This window comes from Nothoprocta perdicaria, unplaced genomic scaffold (genome assembly GCF_003342845.1).
Source record: "Nothoprocta perdicaria isolate Ctin4 unplaced genomic scaffold, notPer1 scaffold_10, whole genome shotgun sequence".
Classification (NCBI taxonomy): Eukaryota; Metazoa; Chordata; class Aves; order Tinamiformes; family Tinamidae; genus Nothoprocta; species Nothoprocta perdicaria.
In genome coordinates, this window is record NW_020454094.1 from 8176009 (window position 1) to 8200526 (window position 24518).

The 24518-nt window shown below is 63.8% G+C and overlaps 1 protein-coding gene across 1 annotated transcript; it reads left to right on the top strand.

The window, feature by feature from the left end:
• Nucleotides 1-254: 254 nt before the first annotated feature.
• On the top strand, nucleotides 255-9102 carry PHF24 (PHD finger protein 24). The gene is made up of 8 exons (XM_026039935.1): nucleotides 255-304; nucleotides 4852-5224; nucleotides 6164-6349; nucleotides 7165-7243; nucleotides 7806-8008; nucleotides 8298-8464; nucleotides 8706-8807; nucleotides 9002-9102. Exons 2-8 carry the CDS (start codon nucleotides 4856-4858, stop codon nucleotides 9096-9098), a joined length of 1203 nt encoding a protein of 400 aa, XP_025895720.1. The 5' UTR covers nucleotides 255-304; nucleotides 4852-4855; the 3' UTR covers nucleotides 9099-9102.
• Nucleotides 9103-24518: the final 15416 nt, after the last annotated feature.

Sequence of the window (24518 nt, forward strand, 5' to 3'; positions counted from 1 at the left end):
CAGGCAGCAATTGGTACAGGGACAGCAAACCAGGCGGCATCTGCTCAGCCCCAGTCACGGGCTGCCGTGTGCGCGCGTGTGTGCGCGCGCCTGCCGGCCCCGGCAGCCGCCGCCAGCCCCTCGCCGCGCTGTCCCGCATCCGCGCCCGCGGCTCCCCGCCGCCCCGAGGGGTCTGCACGCGCCGCGGGCCATGCGCTGAGCGCCGCTGAGGCGGAGGGCGCCGGAGCCGCCGCTGCCATGGGCAGCCCCGCGGCCGCTCTCTAGGGCACGCGTGTTCCCCACACGGACCCGCACCCGCGCCCGGGTAAGTGGCTTTGCGCCCGCGGCGGCACGTGGGGGTGGGTGGGCTGCGCGCCAGGACACCCATGGAGGGGGTCGCCCTGCTGTCCCCGGGGTGCTGGGGAGCATGGGGCTCCCGGGATGGGGCGCCCGGGCACGTGGGCAGGGTGGGAAGGTGCCGCTGAGCCTGCCCGGGAGCTGCGGCGGGAGAGGAGCGGGAGCGGCGGGCGCTGGGCATGCTGCAGGCGCGGGGATGCGGCCCGCGCGCCGCTTCCATCCCTCCCCGGGAGACGGAGACGCGCGACACACCTAGAAAATCCGCGGCAGGCTGAGCCGGGCGGGCACGGGGGGCTCGCGAGAGGCGGGTGGCAGCTCCCGGGCCCCTGCAGGGGACGGGGACAGACCCCGGTCCCCTGCTGCACCCAGGTCACCCCCCAGCCGCAGCTCCGGCGCTGCCCGTGGGAGGGGACAGGCAGTGTCCTTGGGCATCCCCTCCGGATACGAGCCCTTCCACCTGCTGTAACCCCACGGACACGCACCGTGACACACGGTGCCCCCCTCCTGCCCCACTGCCACCAAGCCCCCCCACAGCCCCCCCCCCAGGTGCAGTGCAGGGCCCCCCACCCAGGCTGTGATGGAGGGATGCAGAGAGCCAGTGGGGGCCAGGGCACATCCCCCTGCCAGCCCGAGGGTTCCTGGATGGCAAGGAGGGTGCCAGCACCCAGCTGGCACTTGGACTAGGCCAGGCACCATTTGCCCTCGTTTTGCTCCCCTGGCTCTGCACCGAGGATAGCCTGTGGGGTAAGGTGGGCACAGCCGCGCAGTGGGGCAGGCAGGGAGGCACCGGCCAGACCCACGGGCGCGTGCACCACGCCACGAGCTCGCTGTGTTGCCGCCTGGTGCTACAACAACCCGCGGTCCCTGTAACACACCCATTGTGCACCCAGAGCTACAACTGCCATACTGCACCCATAACCACTGCAATAACCCACCCAGCACCCATAACCACTGCAACAACCTGCTCTGCACCCATCGCCGCTGCAACAACCCACCCAGCACCCATAACTGCTGCAAAAACCTCCCCTGCACCCATAACCACTGCAACAACCCACCCAGCACCCATAACCACTGCAACAACCCGCACTGCACCCACAGTCACCACAACCGCCTGTCCCGCACCCATAGCGGCTGCAACAGCCCACCCTGCACACCCGTCCAGGCCGTAACACCCGCCTGCACCCGCAGCCAAAGCACAACACCCACCGCGCGCTCGCAGTCACCGTAACCCATCCCCGCTGCACCCACAGCCGCTACACTGAGCCCGGCACGCGCAGCCGCCACAACATCGGCACCCTGCCCCACGGCTCTGCCCCACAGCTCTGCCCCTGCCCAGGCCACCCCATGCCCTCCGTCGCCCCTGTATCCAGCCCCCATAGAGCAAGCGGCTTGTAATGCCCCGTGCCCAAACACAGCCCCGTGCCTGTCGCTTCCCAGCGCAGTGCTCCCTGCCATCCCGCAGTCTGCATGCCCCAGATTTTACAAAATCCCCAGATTTTCCTGCCTTGCGGGAGCTGAGCGCCGGGGACAAGCCGGGTGAGCCGAGCCAAGCTGAGCGGAGCCGGCGTTCCCCTCCATCCATCCCTTTCTCCCAGCGAGGGCAGGTGCGAAGCCTCTTCCTCCATGGCGGAAAATCCTTGTCCTTCCCCACACCGGCACCTGCGGCCGAGCCCCGGGGGTGCTGGGGGTGCTCCCTGCCTTGCCATCCAACTGGTGCTCCTGTCTCTCCGCTCTGCACTATTGCAGCCATCCTGTCCTCCCGGGGCGCCTCTAGGCCTCGTTTTCCCCGTGCAGGGAGCTCCAGGGCGCCAGAGAGCTGAATGCATTAGTGCCAGCGGGAGAGAGCAGGCCAAGCGCTTCCTAGCTCCATGTTTTGCTCCAGTGCTGAAGGAAGAGGAGCTTTTTCCCATCACAAGAGCAGGGGGAAGGGGTGCTGCCCCGGGGGATGCAGGCTGGGCATGCAGGGGAAGGGGAGGAAGATGCTGTGACAGCTCCCTGTGCTGGCACGGCTCAGCAGAGCCAGGGGGTTGGAGCCCGGATTTAGCTCTTTGACTGGGGGGGGGACCTAAAAATAGCCCCCATGCCAAGAGCAGGCACCAAGGTGCCTTGTGCCAAGGTGAGCAGGGTGGTGGCACCGGATCCGGCACTGCCACCGCGCCAGAGCCGGGCGCCACCGAGGGCGTCCACAAATAGCAGCGGTGACACCTCCCCGCGGACGCGGGAGCCGCTGGCAGGATGCGGCAGCGCGCGGATCCCGGCTGCTCCGGGGCCGGCTCTTCCTGGGCAGGATGCGGCAGCGCACAGATCCCGGCTGCTCCAGGCTCGGCTCTTCCCGGGCCTCTGGCTCGGCGTCCCCGCCGCCCCCTGGGACCCCCAGAGACTCAGAGGGGGCCCAGGAGTCCTGAGCGGCACCGGGCTCTGCGCGAGGTCCCAGGTTGGCAGAGGACATTCGCCAGGGCCTGGACACTTTGACACTTGGAGCTGGGCTCCGCAGCATCCATGGGGCCAGTCCATGGGCCATGCACACAGAGACATGTGGCACGGTTGGGGCCTTGGTGGCACTTGGTGGCAGAGGCAGCACTGGGGGGTTCTCCCTGCTGCACCCTCAGGTCGGTGCTTTCAACACTGCCCTGAGCAAGAGCCAAAGCTGCCCACGGGGTCCTGAGCAGCCCGAGCAGGGGGGCGGCTGGCGCTGCAGGGCGGCACAGGAGGCCCCTTCCTCTCCCTCCGGCACAGCCGCCGGGATGCCGGCACTGCGGCTCGCACACGTGCCTCGCGGCTCTTCCCCGCTCCCCGCTTTGCAAAGCCCGGGCACCACGGCACGCCAGGCACCCCGCACACCCACCGCGGGACACAGGCTGCCCGGGGAGGCACGAACGCCGCCCATGCACACGCGGCGGCACCGCGGGGGCGCACGCTCCGGGCACGCACGTACACGCACGGCGCGGCTGCGCGCAGCGTGGGGCACGCGTGCAGCGCCCCCGGCTCCACGTGTGCGCATCCACGCGCAGATGGCCCCGGCGCAGGGGGCCGGGCGGCAGCACGCGGGCGCCGGCGGCGCTGTTTGGGTTGGCACACGCGCGGGCCCGCGCGCCGGTTTGCGCACGCACGTGAGCAGCGGCAGCGTCTTCATGCGGGGGCAACCAGGCGAGCGGGCGGCCGCGCGTCTGCCAGCGGGTGCCAGGGCCGCCACGCATGACGTGGCCGCTGCGGCGCGTGGGGACGCCTGCGTTCCCACGTGCCGCGGGCATCGGCGTGCGTGGGCGCCGCGCGGGGCCGGGTTTGCCCCTCCGGGAGGGTTTGGCAAACGCGCAGCAGCCCTCGCTGGCCATCCCGACCGGCAAACCGGCTGGCGTGGGGAGGAGGGGAGGCCCGAGAGCTGCTGCCTGCCGCACGCTCGGCTCCGCGGCGCTCATGCGGAGTAGCTGTAATTACCGCGACGAGGCTCCCTGCAGCGCGGCGCAGTCCTGCGGCCATGAAATCCCAGCGCTTGCACGTGGCTGCTAATTAGCCCTACCTGGGGACTTCCGTGCCTCGGCACGTCGGCCCCGCTGCGGAGGCCGGGAGATCACTGCTCTGATGCCCTCTCTTGCGCGGTCACCCAAGGCCACCCCTGGGTGTGGATTGGGAGCTCCTCTTGGGTGCAGCATCTCCCACAAAGCCCTCATAGCTCCCACAAAGCGTCCTCAGATGGGCACTGGGCAGTGCTGGCACACAGACGAGGCAGTGCTCTGCCCCCCATCACTGGAGAGCAAACCCTTCTCTCTAGCTTCAGCCCTTCCCATCCCTGTGCCCCGCGCTCTGGGTGTTCCTGCTGGAGCAGGGGGTTGGCCTAGATGATCTTTAGAGGTCCCTTCCAACCTCAACCCTTTCGTAATTCTGTGTTTCTCCAGCCCAGGATCCTGCCCACCTGCACTGGGACACAATCCAAGCTGCTCCTGCTGTTGCCCTGTCTGTTTTATCCCAAATACATCTGAGTCTTGCACCCCAAGGCCTCTTCTTTTCCCTCAGGCACCCCCAGGCCCATGCACTGCTCCCCTTCCACCGCAGCATTTTCAGAGCCCCCTATGGCTGGCGCAGCCTCCCCACCAGGCTGCTTGCTCCGACCCCAACCCACATTTCAACGATGGAGGCAGGATGTGTAAGTCAGAGCAGCAGCAGTACACACGCGAGCTTGTGAGGAGGAGAGAGACGAGGCAGCAGCAGCAGGAGAGATGTGGGGAGCGTAAGAAATCACCAGCGCCAGCTCGTGCACAGCCTGACCCCGGGCAGAGCTGCTGCGAGGGCAGCCACTGCTCCTCACCCCTGCTTGGCCCAACCACGGTTCCTCATACACCAGTCGGTGTTTCCAGCACACCAGCCTACCCAGGACACCTCATTTGTCCCTGCCCTGAGCTCCTCCCCGTATGGCCATAACACAATTTTTGGGCTGGAGACATGGGTCAGTGCTACAGGAGCAGGGACCAGTGCTGCACCTCAAGGCTGACTCCCTCCTCCTCCTCCTCCTCCTCGCAGAGCCATGGGGGTGCTGATGTCAAGGCGGCAGACGGTGGAGAAGGTGCAGAAGGTCAGCTTAGCCGTGTCAGCCTTTAAAGACGGGCTGAAAGACCAGCCGTCGGCGCGGCGGCGCGCGGAGGCCGAGGGCGCGCGCCGGGGCACGCTGGAGCAGGCGGTGCAGGAGGGCGAGGACGAGGCAGCCGCAGGGCCCTCGCAGCCGCAGGAGAGCGGCGCCAGCAAGGCCGCATGGGAACGGCTGCGGGACGGCCGCGGAGTGGAGCCGGAGGAGCTGGAGCGGGCTAACAGGTTCACGCCGCCCGCCTTCATCCGGCCCACGCGGGAGCTGCACGACGACGAGCCTCTCGACATCAGCCTGGAGCACCGGGAGCAGGCGAGCACGCACGGCCAGCTCCGGCTGGAGCGCTGGGATGGGGCGAGAGGGACAAGGACAGAGGGGCAGAGAAGGGAGAGGACACACAGCAGCCCTGCAAGGGGATGCGCAGGCGTCCCTAGCACCCAGCAGCCAGGGACAGCCTGCCCAGGCCCAGAGGACCTCATCCAGCATGGAGATGGGTGCTGGAGAGAGGAGCGCTCCCTCACCAGGGAAGGGACTGGGCTGAGAGCCGGGATATGTTATTCAGGGAAGAGGGTGCTCTCAAGGGTTAGTCCTGGTCAGGTGTGGCCTGGAGGGACCCTGGGATGCCTAGGAGGGGAGGAGAGAGGAGGAGTTACTTCTGGGCACAGGCAGCTCCAGCTGTGGGGAAGAGGGAAGGAACATCTCTGATCTAGGGATTAGTCCACACAGTTCTACAGTCCACCAGCCTACAACCCTACCCACTCCTCCACACCTGCAGCCCTACTCCCCGCTCCACACCAAGAGTCTTGCCCATCCCTCCACACCTACAACCCTACCCGTCTCTCCACACCTACAACCCTACCTATCTCTCCACACCTACAACCCTGTCTCTCCACACCTACAGCCCTACCCATCTCTCCACACCTACAACACTACCCATTCCTCCATTCATCTACCAACAACAGGCCAGCACTCCAGTCAACCTACAACCCTACAGCCCATCCACCCACACCTACAACCCTCAGTGCTACCCAGCCTACAGTCCCACAGTCAATCAGCCCTAAGCACTGCTCTGTCCATCTACTCTTACCAACTCATCCACCCCACTCCAAACCCACACAGCCAGTAAGTAACCTGAAAGGCACTGCTTCATGGTGCCCTGAGCACCCCACATTGAGAAGCTGGCCTCTCTGACCACCCTGCCTCTCTGAGTATCCCCATGGCAGTGAGACAGAGCTGCCCACCCCTCCGCAGGTTGTCAACGATGAGATGTGTGAGATCTGTGAGGTGTGGACAGCCGAGAGCCTCTTCCCTTGCCGCATCTGCAGCCGGGTGTACCACGACGGCTGCCTGCGCCGCATGGGCTACCTGCAGAACGACAGCGCCGTGGAGGTGACAGAGACCGCGCACACCGAGACGGGCTGGAGCTGCAACTACTGTGTAAGCTGCAATTACCAGGGCAGTGGGTGAAGGGCTTCTGCTGCACTGGGAGCAGTGGCTGCTCCCTGGGGAGCTAGGCCCAAAGAGGACACAAGCAGGGTCTCATGTCATGGCCTGGTCCAGGAGGATGGGCCACCTTGTTCCTTGGCTCCTCCTGCAGCCCATCTTGGCTGGACAGGTTGTTGCCAGAGGAGAGGGGACAAAATGACCCTTTGCAATCTGCCCACACTGGAACCCTGACCTGCAGCCTGTCCCTGCATCTTGGCAAGAGGTCTTGGGGAGGCAGAGACACCTTCCCTTCAGGAAAGCAATGTGGAGTTTCAAGCAGCTCCAGTCAGCAGCTTTTAGGCCAAATCCTTCTGCAGAGCACCTCCTTCCACCTCCAGGTTGTTCAGGAATTCAGATTGTTCAGGAGACCACTCGAAAATGTCCCCTCCCTTAATTAACACTTCAGATCTGGAGGTGCAGAGTCTACTACCCCTCCCTTGAGCTTCTCTTCCTCCGACTGGACTGACATCCCACCGGGGCCTGGTGGCTCCTTGGGACATGCCACTGGCCAGGCAAGGAAATCTGGAACCACATGCCCAAAGGCTGAAGGTGTGAAGCAACCACCCTGCATCTTCTCTGGGTAATGCCAACGTGGGGTGCCCGCTCATGGTGCTACACCCAAGCACCCATCCTTGCAGGTAGTTCTCCCTTCCTGGGCTCGGATGTCCATAAGACCATTCTGCAACCTAGACGTGTTGCCACATCTGACCCGAGGCACTGTGCCTCACCTTTGCAACACGCACCCTGACTTCCCTTCTCCACCCCAGGACAACCTCAACCTCCTGCTGACAGAGGAAGAGATGTACAGCCTGATGGAGACCTTGCGGCAGTGCAAGATCATTCCAGGTGCGGAGCCTCCCCGTGGAAGCACGGGCTGAGCCCCCACTCTCCCCTCACACAGTCCTGGTCCATTGGCTGGGCACTGCTGGTCCAAGGTAGAGATGTTGCTGTTACCCTGCCTGGAAAGACAGAAGGTAAAAGATAAAAGGTAGAAGGTAAAGAAGGTAGATTGAGGGGTCTCTAGTTAGCACTAGAAGAAGAAGGGAAGAAGAGAAGGAGAAGGAGAGAGATGGGGGAAGAGGGAATGTGTGTGGAGCCCCCAGGGGCCTGGAGAATGGCAAGAGGAGAAAAGCTCTCCATCACTTTGAGGCTCCCTGAGTGGCCTCTGAGAATCACCCTGCTTCATGTCCCCAGTCTCAGGCCAGGCACAGGGAGGCCTCAGACCGCCCAGGTGCTGCTCTCCCCAACAGCAGTGCTTATAGCCCCATCACTGGGCTCTCCCGAGGTGCCCGTGATGTTGACTCTCCACGTGCTGAGATCCACAGGAGGATCTCCAGGAGACAGGATGCTCCTGGGAAGGCAGGTCCCCCTTCCAGGGCATCACACACTGACAGGCTTGCTCCTGCAGACACCTGCCTGACTCTGGATGACTTCCTGCACTACAAGCACCTGGTGCACAAGCAGCAGTTCGAGAAGCCCATGGCAGAGGCCCAGGAGGAGCAGGCTACCCTGCAGTTCTCCGCCCTGGACCCCGAGAAGAAGGGGCACATCGAGTGGCCGGACTTCCTCTCCCACGAGTCCATCCAGCTGCTGCAGAAGCTCCGGCCACAGGTACAGCAGACACGGCTTGGGGGCCACCTCCACACCAGAAAGGAGCTGGTTGCCAGTAGGTGTTGACTACAGGTCAACCTTGACCCAGCAGCAGGCTCCTGACCCATCAGACATGTCCCCCAGCCCCCTGGATGGTGGTAGCGGCATGGGAAGGTGAATAGCTTGGGCACTGGTGGGACTGGAGGCATCCTGGGGTCAGCGGGAGGCTCCCAGTGTCCAGGCTCCTTCCCTTGACACAAGAGGGAGTGTCCCACAAGTGTCCCTCTCCCCTATCCCCTCTCCATGCCAGAACTCCCTGCTGCGGCTGCTGACGGCCAAGGAGCGGGAGCGGGCGCGCGCGGCCTTCCTGGCCCTCGACCAGGACGGCGACGGCTTCATCGCGGAGAGCGAGTGCCGCAAGGCCCGGCACGCCTGGTTCCGCAAGCACCAGAAGGAAACGCCGTCCTGCAACGTCAGGTAGGGAGCCACGACGCCGGGCGAGCGGAGACCCGCATGGCACCGCTGCCCGCGGCGGGTGCCCCAGCGGAGCTCCGGCACCATCACACAGGATCAGCTTGGGAACAGAGGCCCCTTCTCCACCTCTCCCTCTCCCCACGGGGTCTCCTCCTCCATGGCCTCTCCCTCCCACTGCTTGGGGCGGGCACGCTGCCGCGATGGCCTCTGCCCGTCAAGAGCAGCGCCCCGCTCTGCCCTGCAGCATCAGCCACGTGGGACCCATGTCCGAGAGCAGCCCTGCCAGCAGCGGCAGCAGCAAGAGCCAGGAGAAGACCCTGCTGGCCACGGAGCAGGAGGAGGCCAGGTGAGGCCGGCGATGGGGCGCCCTGGGGGTCACGGCGTGGCCGCGCGCCCCGGGCCTCTCGGCGGGCACGTTCAGCGCGAGCTGGTGGGGAGGATGCCCCTTTCCCGGGGTGCAAACCTTGGCCAGCGGCGGGGCGGCCGTGCGGGGAAAACAGGCGCCGGGGGCGCCCGCTGACGCCGCCCCCGGCCCCGCAGGCCTGTCGACTGGCGCGGCTTCCTGCGCGACAACGTCGCCTACATCCTGGCCGCGCGCCCCAACAGCGCCGCCGTGCACCTGAAGCCGCCGGCGTAGCGCCCGTGCATGCCCCGGCGCCCGCCCCGCGCCGCCGTGGCCGCCGCGGCGCCGCCTCCCTCCTGCTCCTCCCCGCCGCCGCTCGCGGCGCCACGGCAACCCGCCCTGTGTGCTCCTATTGGCTGAGGGGGGCCACGCCCCCTTGCCACGCCCACCCATGCTGCGCCACGCCCTGGCACCTGCTGGCTGCCCATTGGCTGCCGGGGAAGTGGCTGCGGTGGCCACACCCTCCCTGGCTCGCTTTGGATTGGCTGAGAGAGGCCTGCACAGGGTGGGGCCCAGCAGGTGCCAGGCTATGATTGGCTAGAGGTCTGAGCAGGGGGCAGTCCTGGGGGGTTCTGCGCTCTGATTGGCTGGGGGAAGGCAGAGCTGGCTTCTCCTGGGCCCCTCTGGTGAGGGGCGAGAAGTGACCCCAGGAGCCGGGCACAGGGACCCTCCTGGCCCCACTGCGGGGACAGCCATGTGTGTGGGGTGGGGGGCGCCCAGGTGTCCTGGCCCCACTGTGGGGAATCTCCCACGTGTGGGTCAGGAGGCGCCCTGGATGCCCCAGACCCCACAACGGGAGTGCCCCACTTTGGGGCTGGAGATGCCCAGGGATCCCCGGACCTGATGCAGGGACAAGCCCATGTGTTGGTGGGGGGCACCTGGGATGCTCCCCACGGAGCGCTCCGCAGCATCGGCCGGGAGCATCTGTGCCCGGGGCGGGGTCCAGGGGCTGTGCACGGGGGCGGGCGTGGGGCTGGCCGGGGGTGCAGGCGGGACCTGGGGGCAGCAGAGCTGGGACACACGGCAGCAGAGCCGAGGGCTCCCCGTCCTGGGTGCCGCGGCAGGGCAGCATGGCACTTCCCGGGGCAGTGCCGCACGCTTCCCGGAGCAGCACAGTGCTTCCCAGGGCAGCACTGCACTTCCCAGGGCAGCATGGCGCTTCCCAGGGCAGTGCCGCACGTGCCAGAGCCGGCAGCAGCATCCCGATCCCGTGGCCATGGCTACCTCAGCCCGTTGGCTGAGGGAGCTCCCGGAGACGCGATGCACTATCAGGATCCCCCCCAGTGCCACGAGCGCCGCTGCCCCGGCCACGTTTCACATGAGGGGGCAGTTTTGGGGGCAGAGCCGGGGCTGGGGCGGCCTGAGCCAGGGCAGAGGGGCGGCGGGGGCCGTGCGCGTCCTAACGTCAGCTCTGTACCGAGACGCGTCCATTAAACAGTAGTGTCCGACCCCCTTGTGGCTGCCGTCCTTCCGGGGCCCGCGCCCTGCCAGCACAGAGGGAAACAAGGATGTGTCTCCCAAGGAAGGATCCCTGGGGAGAGGCATCCCAGGGGCAGGTCCCCATAGCTGGGAGGCTCCTCCAGGGGCAGCAAGACCTGCTGAGCAGGCAGAGAAGCTGCTGCTGGTGATGCTGTGGGCTGCTGTCATCCCAGAATCCCAGTGGGGATTAGGAGTGGGGAAGGGCAGGAGCGGGGAAGGCTGCCCTGGCTCCCGTGGGGTCTCCGGGGACACCAAGATGCCTCGCTTGAATCCCAGCTCCATGCCCACTGCTCCTGCCCCGTGAGCGGGACACCCGCGGTGCCTGTGCTCAGGTTCATGGCAGAGGACACCTTGCTAAAGGCTGGTCTTTCCACGCTCTTCTCACACTACCGCACAGCTCTGCCCATGGAGGAAGCCCTGTTCTGTGGGCAGCATTTCTCCTCAGGGCTGTCCTGCCTGACTCCAGACCCATCAAGGAGTCTCCTCTTCGCTCTTCAGTGAGAAGACAACTCCATGCAGGAGAGCAAAGCTGCAATTCTCCTGGCACGAATCACGTGCTGCTGCATAAAACAGACTCACTGGCCGGTTCCCCACACCCTCACACGGGGCAGGGAAAGGAGAGAGCTGGGCTGGACTGGGGCAGAGCACACACTGGTCCAGGGGAGCCTGGGGTGGGAACTGCCAGTTGCCTGCAGCCCAAATCTATGCTCTGAACATGCCACAGGATCTGAAGGTACCTTGGACAGGTCCTGCTAACACCAGCTCCCCAGGCCAAGGACAATTGATGTCCAACAAAAAGGGCAGGGAGGTGCTCGGCTCTTCTGTGCGGGATGTGGAGCGAGCCCGGCAGGTCTCATAGCACCAGACCTACTGGGCACCCATCCCTCCTTGTGCAGCCAACCGGGCTCTGCCCTGGCTCCCCGCAGGGCAGGGCACCAGAGGAGCCCACAGCTCCGTGTTCTTTCCACTCTGGGAAGACCTGGGAAGATGAAGCAGGTTTTCAGGACGTGTGGGTCCATCCCAGAGGCACCATTGCCAAGCTCAGCAGGCGCAGGGGTCTGCTGCAGCATCACTAAGCTCTTAGCCTCTGCCCACCCTGTGACTGGGGACCCTGGCTGGGCCAGGAGGGACATGTGTCCTTGCAGCAGCCTGTAAGCCTGTCCCAAATGCAGTGCAGATCTCCCCACCACAGCCCTGGAGGCCTCACACCAAAGCACCGTGAGCTCCAGTGGGATGTGAGACTGGTGCAGGCACCTTTGCCAGCCCTGCTCCCTTCTCTTCTATGGTTGCCCACACTGCCTGCTCAGGGTGTTCCTGCTCTTCCGGGTGCTCTCGCATGGGGACCCCATCATGCTGAGTGGTGTTCCAGGGTGTGGGGGAGAGCAGGGCCCTGCTCTGCAGCAAGGCTGCACCCTGTGCTGTGCACTCAACCATCGCACCACAGGGCCACGACACCCCCAAAACCTCAGCTTGCAGGCAAAGCTCAGCCCAGCACCCTAGGGTGCAGCAGAGGCCTCATCCAAGCCGGGGCACCCGCCTGATCCATGTCCCTCTGCAATGGCACCTGACCATTGCATGTCCCTCTCATCAGAGTCAGCCGGTGCGGTCCAGGCAGCTCTTGATGTGCATGGAGAACCATGTGGACAGAGGTGACCTGGAGGGCTGGGACAGCTTTGTGGTGAGCTGCTGGGCATCAAAACAGGGTTCTCCAGGCAGCAGGTGACAGCGAAGGAGGCAGATCCCAGAGATGTTGTCACCCAGTAGCCCCAACCATCCACTGCCTGCCCTGCTTCACGATAGGACCTTCTCTGGGTCACCCCAGGCTGCCCTGCCTTGCCAGAGCAGGCAGCGAAGCAGCTCGCGGGGAGGCTGTAAGAGCACAGGCAGCACGGGGAGCATCGCGGGGCAGGGACGGCTCTGGCACCTCGGCTGCTCTTTCCTTGAACCACCTCGTCACAACTGACAGGGCGAGTTCTGAGCTTGGCCATGGGCCCAACGGGAGGATCAAGGAGTCCCTGGATGGGCAGCAGGGCCAGGGGGTTGTGGCGGGAGCCAAGGGGATGCGGTTGTGTCCCCTCTTGCAGCAGAAAGGCGGCCACAGGGTGTCGCTCCTGCACTGCGCCCAAGAGCACCCAGTGCCACTTCTGGACCTGCACACCTGCACACCATCCCCAACCTATGCCAGAAACACAGCACGAGGGGGTCCTGGTGGAGCAGGGGGGCTGGGACCACCCCGCCAGCTCTGTGTCCAACCTGGCTCCCATCCCTGCAACAGCTCCAGGCACGGCGCAGACACGGCAGCTCGCACATCCCGGCATGGTGGGACCCTAAGGACCCATTCCCACCCTGGGAGAAGACAGCATTCCCAGGGGAGCTATCTGCACTCGGACGCCCTGGTTTGGGCGCTGGACTGCGGGTTCCAGCATCCCTTCCTGTCTGGGGAGAGGTGGGAGCTGTGGGTCCCCACCCTGGGGCAGGAGGGGTGGGGGGAACAGCTGCACCCAGTGGGGCCCAAGCAGCACAGGAATTAACGTCAATCCCCTGCTCTCCCTCTGCTCCATCTGGCACCCTGGTGAGTGACTACCCCTTCATCCTGGGGTGTCCTATACCCCCTCTTTGGTCTGCCAAGTATTCCCGTAGCAGCAGCTCTTTGCCTGCTTCATCCTCTCCGGCCATCATTCTGTGCCTGTAGGAGGTCACTAGCTTGAATTCTGTGGAAACGGCACAGAAACAGATAGTGGGGGGATGAAAAAAAAAAAAAAACAGGCCACAATAGTTTAAAGGGCCTGAAGTCCATCCCAGCTTGGTGGCTCTGAACCTTGCCAGATATCTGGTACTTTTGCTCCACCAAAACCAGTCAGTAGTTCAACTCTGTCCCAACTAAGAACCAGGAACAGTTTTGCAGACTCCAAATGCCTGGGAGCAGGGAAGTCCTCCCCTTCACTGCCCTTTCCCCTGAGCAGGCAGTGGAAGAAGGTGGCAGTGCCAGCGCTGTGAGTGGGGACAGCAAGGGAGCAGCTGCCTATTGCTGGCCCCACGGCCACCTGGGCACCTTTGTGGTGCCGAGCACCTGCAGGGTCCACTGCTTAGAGCACCATCAGAACGGTGCCGGATTCCCTGGCAATGGAAACGCAGCTGGGCGCTGGGAGAAAACAGCATCTCCCACCAGCATCTCCCCTTGCAGAGCAGCAGGAGCAGCGAGCTGAGGGGCCCCTTGGGGCCACTGGCCCAGCCTTGGTGCAGCCAGGAGTGCGGAGCCCACGCCGCGGGGCCGGGCAGCGCCATCCCCGGCACGATCCGCGCCGCGCGCCAGGGCTGCCAGACGCCTCCTTCTGTTCACAGGCGGCCGCGGGGCCGCGGGTGCCCACGCCGAGCCTGGCGCTGGGGCGCAGGGAGCTCCCCGCTCCCGGCTGCGCTGGGTGGGGAGGTGGCGATGAGCAAGAGGTGCAGCCGCGAGCTGGGTGTCCAGGGCCTCTCCTGCAGTATGCGGTCAGCTGGGGGCACAGGCGGACACCGAGAGCCCTGGGCGCCTCCATCTGTGCCCTCCGCATCCCCCCATTGCCCCTGCTGTGCAAGGGGACCGAGAAGGGGCACAGGGGATGTGGCCATGGCCCTGGCTCCCCTGCACTGTGCCCGGCCGTTCCCTGTCTGCACCTGGATGGCTCCTCATGCAGCCGCTGTAGGAGGGAAATCATTTGATGCTGGGCAATGGTCCCACCATCTCCTTTTGGTGGTGCAGCTCCGAGCCCCACTGCTCATAGCAGAGGGTGCCAGCTCCTCTGGGCGGCAAGGGCGGGCAGCTGTGTGCCCCGGTGTGCTTCCATGCACATTCCCACACGGCCCAGCTTCCCATCCCCATCCTGGGCTTTCAGGTGGCTCTGAAAGGTGGCAGCGCTTGGCTCTGATGGTCTGACCACGTCCTGAACCACACCAGGGTCAGGGAGAGAGCTGGCAGCGTACCCCCCCCACCGCAATGGAGGCAAGGCTGGGGCCCATGGGTCCCATCAGGGACACACACACCCCCATGCGATGGGACACGGGCTAACAGGGCACTAGTCCAGGATCTGGGCTAATCTGCGCCAAAAATAGGGTCCAAATACATCCTGGCTGGCTAGGGAAGGCAGCCAGCGTACCTGGAAAGCAGCCGTGGGTCAGAGCCAGCCCAGAAAACCCATGTAGGGTTTGTCATCAACATCCAACTTTCCTGGCCTCAGGAGCAGCCAGCCAGAGACACGGAGCCCACCCGGCTTTACCCACCAGGATGGGACAGCAAAGCAGCCCCTGCCAGGAAGGGACGGGCGCTCGTCCTGCTCCTCCCCGTGCAACGGCACCGGGCGGCGGGTCAGGCGCCTGCTGTCTCTCTCCTTTCGCAGAGCACTGGTCGGGGAGGAAAGGAGGAGGCCCTTAATGCTCGGCACGGGGCACCTCGCTACGCAGAAGGCAGTCGGAGACCCGCAGCGAGGCGAGACGGGGGCTGGCGCGATCGCTTCCCGAGCTGCTATATCTGTCTGGCTTGGCTGAGCGATGATGACTAAGGGAAGGACACGAGAGGAGTCTGCAAACACGGCGCCTGCACACAGCCAGGCAGGGGAGGAATTATCGAGGCTGGAGCGCGGGGGTGGCCGGAGGGGGATCAGGAGGGGATGGGGAGAGGGAAGGTGGAGGCTGGGTGGGCTGGTTTGGCAGCATCCCCCATTGGTGCGAGGACAACAGGTACCGGGCAGGGAAAAGAGGTCTGGGAGCTGCAGGACTGCTCCCCACATACCCTTACTGAGGTAGGGAGAGATTTCCAGCCACAAGCACTGAAGAACGGCCAGCGTCTTGTCCAAAATCCCAGCCAAAGGGACCATCCCACTACATGCAGGATGCCCCGGGCAGGTCCATGTTGGAGGATGGATCACAGCGCAGAGACACGGGTGCTGAGGTGTAACCATGGCCTGGAGCAGAGAAAGCCTCAGGCGGGAGAGCCCTGCTGTGCTGGGGTGTCCCCAGGCTGCTCCGAAGGGACCCGAATGGGCAAAACTGCCCCACAGCTGCCTGCCACGGGGCCCACGCACAGCCTGAGCGCTGCCCTGCGTGACACGCAGGCAGCCCGACCGCAGGGCACCCGCAGGAGCTCTCCATGCTCTCCTGCTCTCCATGGAGCTGCGCTGCTCGTGCTGCGGCCAGCTGGGTGCCTGCAGGCCGGCCACGTCGCTGCCACGCTTGGGACAGCTGTGGGAGGATGCTGCACTCCCAGGAATTCTCCTCGGTGCCTACAAAGTCCTTCTGGCGGGAGGAAGGTGCTAAAACACCCCTGCTGCGCCACGTCTCTCCCATGCCCCCACTCGACCCAGCAGCGCTGACGCTCCAGCAGCCGGTGCATGACAGGAATCCAAAGCAGGTGGGAGGGATGTTGGGATCCAGGTGCTCCTGCGGGGCTGGATCCTTTTCCCTGGGAAGGAACGGGCTCCCCAGGCTGGGCCACTCAGCCAGCTGGGACAGCTGACAGCTACCAGTCCCTGGGTCACCTCCTGCTTTGAGGACCAACAGCAGGATGAGGAAGAGCAAGCTGAGCACCAGTAGCCAGGGCCACATTCTTCAGACGCCCATTCTGCCTCTCTGGCCTGCAGGCTGCAGCTTTTCCCTGCCCTGCAAAGGTTTTCCACACAGCTCAGGCAGAAACATCCCAAACCAGTAGCTGTCCCAAGCTGTGCAAGCCTGCAAGCTGCTCCGTGCATGGGGAGCCCAACGCTGCCTTGCTAAGGAACACGGGTGCTCTCTATCCTGCCCAGCCTGGGAGGGTGTCTGCTAAAGGGAAGATCATTTCTAACCCCTTTTTAATGGGTTGCATCCATGAGTCCACCAAGCAGTTACCAAGGATGCCCAAGGATGTCTCTAGCTCACCAATAAGTGGCAGAGCTGAAATGCTTTTATTACCATCAGAAGAGGTGGGATGAGGTCAGGCGTGGGCTCATCAACCCAGCATCTGCGGGGACAGGAATGGGATCCAAGACCTTGCAGAAAGGGAGCTTAAGCAGGAGGAGGTAACTCAGCCCCACCAGTGTCCCTGTGACACCAGCCCCAGCAAGGGGGGATTCAGCGCCAGGATGGCCTCAGCCTCCTCTCCCGGCTGCTCATCCTCCAAACAAGCGAACATCCCTGTAGCCTGGCAACGGCGGGGACGCCATGGCAACGGTAGGGACGCCATGGCAACGGCGGGACTACAGGAGAGCCAAAATGTCAGGCAGATCGTCCCGAGTGCCGCCAGCCCCCGGGCTGGGGCTCGTGGCAGCACCAGGGTGCTCCGTGCGCCCTGGGGAGCGGTGCCATCCCTGGGGTGCCACCCATCCTGGGCTCCCTGGGCACGGTGCAGCCTGTGGGCCTGGGCTCTCACCTCCTGCTACGGCATGAGATGAGCTGGGGGGTCTCAGCCTAGGCAGGGCGCTGGGGCCGGCTGCAGGTGGAGATGCCCACGCTGCTCCCGGGGATGTGCGTGGGTTTAGGCGCCAAGCGGGTCACGCTACCCACTGTCGGCAAGGGGAGCCCCCCGGGAGCCCCCAGCCCTGCCCTGCCGCCCGAGCAGTCAGTCCCAGGCTCCGGGGGGGCTCCGGGAGCAGAGCTCCCCGCAGTGTCGCCCCTCCATCCTGCCCGGGCGGCCCGCAGTGTGCAGAGCCCCCGCCTCCTCCCCAGCACCTCCCGCAGCAGCCGGCTCCGCGCCTCCTCAGGGAAGCACAAATCCAGCATTCCGGTCTCTCCGTTGCGCTGGAGCGGGGGGGGGACGTCACCCCGGTGCCGGGAGCACCCGCTCTCCCAGGGGAGGGATGCGGCGGGGGCGTCGGAAGTTACGCAAGGCTGCGCGGAGCCGACGGGGCAGCGAGCGCGGCGGGGGCGCGCGGGCCCCCGGAGTGAATCCCCTGACGTGGCAAGCGGCTCCCGAAGCCCCCTCGCCGCCCACCGGCGCACGCAGGCCCGAGCCCACGCGCATACGCAGGCCTGAGCCCACGCACCGGCGCACGGCTGCCTCTAAAGGAAAAGCCGCGCCAGAGCCGGGGCTGGAATAGTGAATTGCCTCATTCATTCCGGCGCTCCGGAAGCTTTGTCTCTACTTGGAGGCGCAGGCATCCGCGCGGGGAGCATGTGTGCCGGGCACGGGTGCCCCCTGCTCCTGCACCCTCGCTTGCTCCCCGGGGATTTGGGATCTTGCACGCAGTGCACAGGAGCTTCTGCTGATGTGTGTCCGTGTCCTGCAGCCAGGAACCTGCCCCAGGTGCCACCAGCACGAGGGGCTCAGGGACGGAAGCTTTTGCAGGAAATGTTTTCAGCACAGCAAGGTCACCCCACACATGCCCCTTGTTAGAGGGGGTGCTGCGGCCGCGGACCCCTCGCTGGGGCCTCAGCAAACACAGGTGGGTCCCTGCAGGCACCTACAGCCCATGCACATGAGGAGCCCCCAGCAAAGCTGAGCCCCAGAGCCACGGGGAGGCGCAGCAGGACGTTGCCCCAGGCAGGGCACGGTGCCCCACAGCCAAAGCCCCTCTCTCAGTGTTGCCCCAAATTTACAGCCCCTCCAAACCAGGGAGGCGTTTCCTTGCCCTGCACTGCTGGCCTGCAAACCCCACAGCTCCAGCCTTGCTCCCGCCTCACACTGCTGGACCCCATTGCCCCAGTTCCCCCTTTGCAATAGGGAGCGTTTTCCACTGCCACCTCCAGGATCTGCAGCAGGACCCGTGAGGGGCTCCGCAGGGTGCCCAGCCCTCAAGTCCCCATGGGCAGAGGTCATCCCTTGCTGTTGCAGACAGCTCCCTGTGCTCTGCAGGTGCATGGCACACACGCACGGTGGGCATGCTCCGTGCTGCACGGCAATGCACAGCCTGTGGCATGGAGCTATTCCCAGGGAGCAGCCCGGGCAGGGAAAAGCCGGCAACCTGCCTGCCGGGGTGCGCCCTCACTCTGCCCCGCGCATCCTTACGTAACCGCAGCTCCGTGTGGGACAAGCCACGGCACTGCCGAGCGAGAGGGAGCGCGTTCCGCTCAGTTCTTTTCCTAGAATAACTCCTTTTTTAAGCCTCATGCGGTGCCGGAGCAAACATCCCATCCCCACCTCCCGCCCCCTCGCCTGGCATCCTCCCAGCGGCGATGGGGGAGCGGCAGCCGGCGCGGGGCGCACAGCACCCATGGGAGCAGCACCATGTCCCGCTCACCGGCACCGGGGGGCAAGGTGCCCGTCCCCAACCCTCCTCCAGCCTCGCTGTCCTGATGGCAGCGCCGGGCGAGCACCAGCCTCTGACAGCCTGCACCTACCATGGCTGGAAAGCTCCCTGGAAGGAGAGAATCGTGGTCTCTGAACTGACCTCCAGGGGCTCTTCCAGCAGCCCACGCATCTCAGCCCCCTTCCAGCCGCGGGGCACAAGCACGGAGGGCACCGTGGGCAGAGAGCAGCACATGGGGTTCTCTGTCCTGCTCTCTCCACCCCATCAATCTGAAGTACCTGGCAGGCATGGTGGGACGCAGGGGACAGCACTGTGGTCCAATCCCCCTGGTGCTATCACACAGGGACGTCAATGAGCTCCTGCAGCAGCGACCCCAGCTCGGAGAGCAGCTCCTCACTGCGGTGGCCCAGTGACAGGCACCTCGCGCAAGCCAAGGCATCAGCTCAATAGCTCTAGATTCACACCGCCGTCCCCACCCCGTCCATCAACAAATCCAACTCCAATTTCACTTTGCATAATCCTTTTTCTTCCCCGTCAACCTTACCCAGACTTTGAGGCCAGATACGTGGGCTGGTATTTGTCCAGACCACTTTTCCCTTCCATAAACACAGGCTCCGCGTGCGCTTCGCCCCAGCTGTTCCTTGCCGCTCCAATTTGAGGCATTAAGGAGAGTGGTTTGCTGAAAAGGAGACCTGCAATTGTGCCAGCGTGCGGCAGCTCTCCCGCGGCCAGCGGAGCTCGGCCCCTCTCCCGAGTGGAGCCCATTGAGCGCTCGGAGTTGTTGTTCCGCTCCGGCAGGGAGTTGCTCCGCTCCGGCAGCAGCGATTCCTCCTCGCCGCCTCCCTCGGGCTGCGCATTCAGCGCCGCTGCCCTCGCCGCAGATCCAGGCAAAGCGGGAGCTGGGGTGAAGCCACCTCTGCTGGATCACCGATTCTTCCAGCCCTCCATCACACAGAGAGGCTGCTGCTTCCCTTGTTCCCTCCCTAGCTCCGCCACCCCGTAGCATTTTTCCCTCTTGGCTCACTCTTTCAATAGGTCGGAGCACAATGTTTCTCAAGTCTCTTTCTCCGGCTGCCGTCCCCAACCAGGCTGGGATACAGCCCTGGCCTCCGCTTCCCTCTGTCCCTGCAGCTGTGGGACAGATCCAGAGATCACCAAGGACACTGCACCGAGTGTCCCTGTGGGCTTGGGCCCTGCAAAGGGGCCATCCTGCCAGAGCGAGGCCACGATGGTGCCATTGGAGACAACCAATGGAGACCATTGGAGACAGCGAGACGAGAGACAGAGACAACTTCATCCAGGCCTCTGCAGCAGCTCTCCGCAGAAGCCCATCATCAGGCAGGCGCTGAATCTGCTCAACCCAACATCCTGGCAGTGGGATGTGGCTTTGGGAATGAGCATCCCAGGCTCCAATGCGGCCCCACAGCTGGATGGCTGCACGAGGCCCCTCATGGCCACAGCACCCCAACTCCGGTGAGCACAGAGCCCCTGCAGAGCCCAGCTGCAGGGCTGCCAGAAAGGGTCGGTGCAGGATGGAGACGATGGAGGCTGAACTCCCTGCTCTGCCGTCAGCTCCAACTCGGGGACGCTCAGCATCTTCTCCGCTGTTGGGTTGTCTTCTCAAGTCAGCGTTTCCAAGCCCAGAGCCACGAGCACAGCCAGGTGTGAGCCTGAGCTCTGCCACGAGAGCCTGTGTGACACAACAATGAGGAGCCTCCCTGCGTTCCTAGTGCCAACTCTCACATCCTCACACCCGCCAGCTCCTCTCTGCACGTTCTCCTGGCCTAGTGCGGGCTAAGGACCATCTACCTGGCTTGCAGGGACATACACAAGGCACCTCAGTGCCCTCCAGCACTCCAGAGGCAGTGCTTGGAAACACCCATCCCTCCCCTTTCCCTTCTATACAAAGGCCTCTTTGCTGCTTTATGATTTCCCTGGACCACAGAGACAGGATGCTCAGGAAGCAGCAACATCAGAGGGACAAGTAAATACAGACTGAAAGAAGGCAAGGGAGCAGCCTGGCAGCCCTGCAGCACCAGTTGAGTCTCTGGCCTATCTCCCACGATGATCTCTGGGCATCTGCCTGTCATTGGGCCTGGGCAGCCACAGGGAAGGTATCTTGGGAGCCAAAGATGAGCTATAAACAGGATAAAGGCCAGACAACCTTTCCTCCAGAAACCCAGCCTTGCCAGACAAGTAGCTGGTCATTTTTGAAAGGGAGAGTTTTCATAACAGAGACACTAAGCTTCCTGCAAGTCAACTCGGTACCACCTTGTGCCCTAATTAACTAGCTAGATCTTACCAGAGATCATTGAGGATCATTTTCATTGAGGAAATAAAGATTTAGATGCCAAGCAGACCTATAAAAAGGAGATAAAAAAAAAAAACAGACACATTCCTAGCAGGTACGGCAGGGATTGGCTCTGCCCCTGGCAGTATCCATGCAAGCATCAGGACCAACATCCTTGCTGGGCACACCTGTGGGTATCCATGCCCTGAAAAGCTGCAACTCACTATGTGTTTAAGGTTCCAACTCCCCAAATAACAGGGTGGTTGGAGAAACTAAGAGTCTTCATGTCCCTAATGACTAATATACTTGGCACCCACAAGACAACTAGAGCTTGGTTAAGCAGCACTCTGGTAAGAGCCTTCCTTAGGAGAAGCGATCAGGTGCCACAGGACACATGCTGAGAAAAAACTGGTCACATGCTGAGAAAAACTGATCAAGTATCAAAGGCTGGAATTAAAAGCGGGCTCTGAAAAATGGTTTCAGCTTGCAGATGGATCCCTAGAGGCAACCAGCTCTACCCAGGCTTCTTACTTGAAGGCTGGGCTCCCTTCCTAGGGGATGCAAGGGTTATAGATGGGTGGCTGGGAAGCTGTAAAGGCTGCAGAGGGGCTGCCAGGGCTCAGCTACCACCACAGCTTCTGACCAGAGAGTGTCTCATCAACCAGAGCAGAGTTCAAGAGATTCAGGTCTTACATCTGCTGTTTGATTCCTGTAGCCACCGGGACACTCGCTCCGCACTCACACCTTGCTCACTGCAAGTAAGGATGGGGACACATCCGTCCTCCCCTGCTCAGTGCACAGGGACGGCTCTCAGGAGAGACTTTCCTAGCCCGCATGCCCAGCTTAGACCTGCATATTGAGGTTTTAAAATAGAGAAAACCAGGAAGGCAGGCCCCAAATCAGGGCATGCAGAGGCAGGACTGGCCCGGGAGACCCTCGCTTTGCTCCCAGGCAGCCCTGTCCTGAGTGCTCCAGCAGTTCCCAGCCATTTATCCCACTCCTACGCCCCTGCCCTCAGGCTGCGGCCACTCCAAGGGGCTTTCCGGGCACCAGATCCCCTCATGTGCTGATGCTCAGAGACATTTGGACCTCTCCTGATGCCCAGGGACACTCGGAGCTTCTCCAGCTGCTACCAGCATGAGGGGAGAACCCGGACGGGCTCGTCACAGAGCACTCCCAGGTCAGCGTGAGGGGTGGTCTCTGGTGGGAGCCCGTCCCTGCGACACAAGGGCCGCTCCAGAACACGGCTCCGAATGGAGGCAGGAAGGGAAAAAATAGCCCAGCTGGCAGCGCCAACGCTGCCGGGAGAGGAAGCGCAGGTTGAGACGAGGACACGGCTCCTTATTCCGCCCCCGCAGGTGCGGAGCCGAGCGCTCCGCGGTGCCGGCGCCGCGGGCCCCGCCGCACCGGGCAGCGGCCTGAGGACAAATTAAAGGCTGTCATTGGCGCTAATAGCAGCTTCCATCTCCTTCCTCCTGCTCAGCCTCAAGAGGCCGGGGAGGCTCGGATGAGACACTCCCCCCCGTCCCATCCCAGGTCCTATGGCCCAGGGCTGCAGGGGCACCAGTTTGTCCACAGTGGGGTGTGCGCCCCAGTCAGCGTTACTGGGAGCTGGGCAGTCACCCCAGTTCAGTGGTTCCCTCCATGGAAGGGCCTGAGGCTGGATGTGCCCAAAGGTGCAAGGTCCCCCTCCCCATGGGAAAGGACTTGCCCGCACTGACAAGTTTCCACAGGCTTGGAAGGTGACCCATCAGCATCACCTGGGAGCCGCATCGACCTCAGGCCACAGCCAGCATGCCAGCAGGTGGGAACACAGTGTTAATCCCAGGAAAATCCTGGGCATTGATATTTTGCAGCTCTTCCCTCATGCTGCAGCTCCGGGTGAGGGAAAAGGAAGGCGGTATCTCCAGGGACGGGAACAGGCAGGAAGGAGCGACAGCACCGAATCCGTGGGCGCTGCTCTAGCTGCGGCGAGCCGAGTACAAACCCTGCCGCTGCCGCTGCCAAGCCCGGTGTCCTCAGATGAATCTCCGGCTCGCCAAGCCACGATTCCCGGAGACGTCCCTGCGCGCTGCCGCGGCACGAGAGCCGGGGACCCGCTGTGTGCAGGACTGAACCCTGCTCCCTCCCGGCTGCTGAACCAAGCCAAGCTCTGCAAGCCCCAAGCAAACCCCAGGCATTTTCCAGTCGTGCTCCATAGGGGCAGCAGGACCAAGGGCAGGACCACTGTGTGAGCCAGGGGCACCCTGCTGCCGCCCACCCAGCTTTTTTTCCCCTTCTTCCCAGAGATTTGCTTCACCACCTTTTGATCCCAGGCGGGTTTTTCTCAGGCACACAGCAAGGCTGGCGCTCACACAGGCTAATCCCACACGGCTCCAAGGTCCACGCTCCTGCCCCGGGGTGCCCGATTCGGCACGTGCCGCCCGGCAGGCTCCGCATGGGAAGAGGGCCCATGCAATCCCTGTGCCGCCTCCCCCCAGCTACACATGATTTTATTATTCTCCGTCATGCCTCCTTCAGTCATCTCTTCCGTCTGGGGGAAGAGAGCTGGTTTATGTAATTGTTCCTTCTATGGAAAGTGCTTCATGCCTTTAATTATTCATGTCACCCTTCCCTGCACTTCCCCGGCTCTTCTTTAAAAGGGAGCCGGATGTCCTGGGAGATGCAGGCTGCGAAAGAAGGGCAGCTTTGGTCAGAGCACCCACAGCACCCGAGGCAGGAGGCCGAGATCTCTGCTCACCCCTCTCCCGAGGGGCTGGATTCAGCCCCCGGCACAAACCACCCTCCCTCTTTGCCCGTTTTCGTCTGCCTCGGGTCACAGAGGCTGGACGCCAAGCAGATACAATCAGCACTGGCTCTATCCCAAAATCCCCACTGGATTTAAAAGTCTCCAGCTACTAATTCTTAGGAGGTAGCATGGAAAGGCTTTGCAAGACCAGGATAGTGCATGGGGTGAGGAGCACATGCCCTGGGAGAGGAAGGGAGCAAACGCTCCCGCTGCGCACGGATAGCGGAGCAAAGAGGCAGCCAGGACGGGAGATAACGGATAACACTAAGCAGCGGTTTAACATCACGGTGAGTCAGACACGGTGCAGGTAGCACAGCGGAAACACCGGCTCCGCAGCTCAGAGATGCCTCGTAAACACGGCACGGGAGGAAAGGAGGAGCCGGGGGGCTACTGGCATCCCGCACGGCACAGACCAGCCCCTCCTGGGAAAACACGGCCAGGGAAGACACTGCTGCTGCTGCAGCAACGGAGCCGGCGTGAAGAACACGCCAGGAGCCCCGAGGAGGCTCCCAAGCACCCGCTCCAAGCAGCCCGGCCGAGGGGAACTTGGAAGAGGCTGCCCAGGGAGGCTGTGGAGGCTCCAAGCCTGGAGGGTTCCCTACAGGAGGGGGGAGCCGCCCCCAAGGCACCCCGAGCCTGCGGGTCCCACCAGCCCCATAGAGCGCCCCGCCCCGCCCCCCCCGCAGCGGCACGCGCCGCGCCGCAGTGACGTCAGCAGCTTCCAGAAGATTCCCGAGGGAATTCCGCCGCCACCGGCACTATAAAAGGCCACCGAGGCGCGGCCTGAGGGGGCGGGCGCAGAGCGCCGCCGGCCAATGAGAACGCGGGAACAGGGCGGCACCGGCTTAAACAGCCCAATGAGTGGCCGCGGGAAGGGGGTGGGGGGAGCCCTGGGGGAGGGGGCG